Here is a 3,219-nt window from a genome sequence, read left to right as displayed (position 1 = left end):
TGAATGCTGAGAATCGTGTGGCAGAAAACACAGCAGTACTAACTTGTCTTGAAGATCAGAAAGTTTTGGGTTGGTTTATTTTTTCCAAATGTATTATTTTCTGTGGTGTTTTTAAGCTAGAAGAGAGGCCTCTCACGAAGAAACGCAGAGAGTAATAAAGATCACCTCATAGTTTGGAATCTAAATGATCTTGGTTAAAGTCGCCATTTCATTTGGCAGAACATACTTTTAAATCGTAATTTCTTGTTCTGTTAGCAAGAGCTGTGCCCCTTGAGGTTTTCTCTATTAAATTCACAAAGCCATGCTTAGTGGGAATTACAGGCATTGACTTTCGAAGGCTTCTTAGGTGGCAAGCCTGCCAACTCAGCAGATAGAAGTACTGCTCTCTTTACCCTGGCTAGAAAAACATCCTTTCCCTTACCCTAAGTTTAGAGTGAGGAGTCTTTTCCTGATCTGCTTTGTCTTGATTTAGCAGAGGCAATGCTATAAATCTGCAGGTGGCTTTAGTTTTTAATTTAGAACGTTTTGGTTGCTCTGAGTAGGATTACTGTCTTACTTAAAGGTGTGTTCTTTTCCTCTGATTTATTTTTAACTTTAATCCTTTGTAGTGCAATGGAAAGCCATTCTCTCCTTAATCCAAACCTACAGCAAGGGGAAGGAGTTCTTTCCAGTTTCCGCACGACGTGGCAAGAGTTTGTGGAAGACCTGGGCTTCTGGAGAGTGCTGCTCCTGATCATTGTCATTGCTCTTCTGTCTCTTGGGATAGCGTACTATGTTAGTGGGGTGCTTCCTTTTGTAGAAAATCAGCCTGAGCTGGTGCACTGAAGCAAGTGGAAAGAAGTGTGCTGTGCTTTTCCATGTTGTAATCTTATTTTGAGCTTCTTGGAATTTTTCCTTCACTGCAGACAGTGGCAGCTGTACATACTGTTTGCTTTTTTTACCTACTGTTAACCCCTCTGAAAGAGAGATTAATTCATTTCAAGTAAAACACTAAATAGTAAAGCATTCCAAAGCTACCTCTGTCATCTCGACTTGGAAGCATGATGTGGAGATAATCCTCTCTGCTGATAAAATGTTGTGATTAGAAAAGGTCTTTTATAATGAATATAGCATTCTTGAGTATGAATTGTGTAACCTGGTACACAACCAAATTTGATATTCAATAAGAGGAGAGGTAAATCTGTTGTTGCATAACATTGTATGTTTCAGTTGAAAGAAAAAAAAAGTTTTTAAAAAGTTGTCCACAAATCTGAATAACATAATAATACATTCTAATATATAGCCAGTACTGAGCTCTGTGTTCGTAGTTCTTTTAGTGCCTCCCCAGTTTCTCATCTGCTAGTTTATAAAAAGACTAGAAACAATTCCAATCTTACTATGTCTTCACTGTATAGATCACTCCTTTATTTATTAGGTTAATATGGTGTTTCTTCCCCAGATGAATTTTATGTTAATATCTGTTGAAGTGAATTTTGTAGAACAAAGCCTCTGTAGTGCTTTAGAAGTAAAATTGTCCGGTCTCTGGGTTGAAGAATTTGCCTTTGTGCTGAAATGTTACTAAGCAAACCTTTCTTTGTAAGGATGGATTGAAAGTGATGTAGGTGTTCTGCTTTGTACATACCACCAGTTCTGTAAGGCCATCGTGTCTGTGAAACATGTCATGAAGGATAACTTCTTTTCCTACTCAAGGACCTCATGGTTCCATACAATTGTGTCATTTTCATGGCTGTAGAAAGGACTTGATTGACTAGAATTCCTTCCTAGAACTTCTTTCTTTTTCAGTTCTTTTCAGACTGCACTTGCAGGCTTATGAAGTATTTTCTTAGCATGTGGAATAAAAATAATTTAAAAATTAATATTTAGGAATATGGTATGAAATGAAATCCTATCCCATTCTGTACATAAGCTGTGAAATCCTTTGTTTGTAAATAACCCAAAGATATGAATCAATTACATGCTCGTTTCTGAAGGCCAGGATGATGCCACACTGTAGTTGAAGGTTTTCAAAGAAAGCAGATTTTCTCCTTCCAAGCTGATTAAATATGCAACTCACTTAGCTGCATTCAAAACTTGCAAAAAATTGAATTCTCTAAACCTAATGGTTTTTTTTTTTTACTTTACCACTCCAGAATTGTTGCTAAATGACATCAAACATTTATAAGATTATAAATTGCAGTAAGTATTGCTAGAAGTACTTACATCCCTCTGTTCTGCTACCGTGTACGGTCTCCCTTCTTGTTCATGGGTTTGAGCAAAGAGGGTTATTGTCTTTGTTTTGCTGTGTGACGTGGGCTTCACTAAGATGGGGCCCGTTCTAAATTGCATCTTGATCTCATTTCTTAAGCTGAGGTTAATGAAACAGTGCTTTCCTAGCAGTTGCAAAATCACAAAAAGGAAAACCTCTTAAAACAAAAGGAAAGCACCAACAACAAAACAGCATTCTCTTTGAATATTTCAATTACAGTACGTCTGTTAATGAACAGAGAAATGTAAAATCATATCTAAATCGCAGTTACTTTTCTGGATTACTACATTTCTGTTAATGGTACAGTTTATCTTAAATAATACTATCGTTCAATATATATTTCCTGCATAATTTGTAATTGTATTCTCAGTATGGATGAATGCCACAAATAAATATACGTTGTAAGTATGTTTTGGCTTATTATTGCATTAGCACAGTGGTAATGGTGTGACCCTGTTTTACTGAGGGTTTTTTGTTTTGCATTCATAGTAAGCATTTCAGAAGCTGGGAGACTCTGCTCCTAAGAAATGGAAGCCATGCTGTTGGCTTAAATGAGGTTTTAAAACACAGATTGTTTAGGTTTGCCTGCTTTATTTTCAGTGTTGTTTTTACATTGTGCTTTTTCTTATCTAAGATTTCAGGTATCGTAGGGCCATGTAAAGGCCCTTCAAGATTTAAGACTACCTATGAGGGGTACAAAATGCAACCAAGAAAAGCGAGTTTGTAGTGACTGCTACTGTCTGAAATATCGACATGACAGACATCTGACTGAAAGAGAAGTTTGCTCTGTGTGCACTTCTGTTATTAAAAAAGGACAGCTGTACCTTTTATTATAACGTCAACCGCTTCCTGTTCAAAGACTGATTCTAAAGAATGAATTTGCTTTCTAAACACTGGGTTTCAAGGAATACAGTCCCTCTTTCTTGGAGGAACAGAAAGACGACTTTAGCCCACTTCCTCTTGAAGCTCTTGTC

At 36.8% G+C, this 3,219-nt stretch overlaps 1 protein-coding gene across 1 annotated transcript in view; it reads left to right on the top strand.

The window, feature by feature from the left end:
* The window catches only part of ANKRD46 (ankyrin repeat domain 46), a 14,701-nt gene extending 12,048 nt beyond the window's left edge, over positions 1-2,653 (top strand). The window contains exon 5 of the mRNA XM_003205222.4: positions 609-2,653. Within this exon, the coding sequence (XP_003205270.1) occupies positions 609-825 (217 nt within the window). The 3' untranslated portion in view covers positions 826-2,653. The remainder of the gene's footprint in view (positions 1-608) is intronic.
* The last annotated feature ends 566 nt before the right edge of the window (positions 2,654-3,219 follow it).

This window comes from Meleagris gallopavo, chromosome 3 (genome assembly GCF_000146605.3).
Source record: "Meleagris gallopavo isolate NT-WF06-2002-E0010 breed Aviagen turkey brand Nicholas breeding stock chromosome 3, Turkey_5.1, whole genome shotgun sequence".
Lineage (NCBI taxonomy): Eukaryota > Metazoa > Chordata > Aves > Galliformes > Phasianidae > Meleagris > Meleagris gallopavo.
Note: the sequence above shows the minus strand (reverse complement) of the source record. Positions and strands in the feature narration are given on the sequence as shown.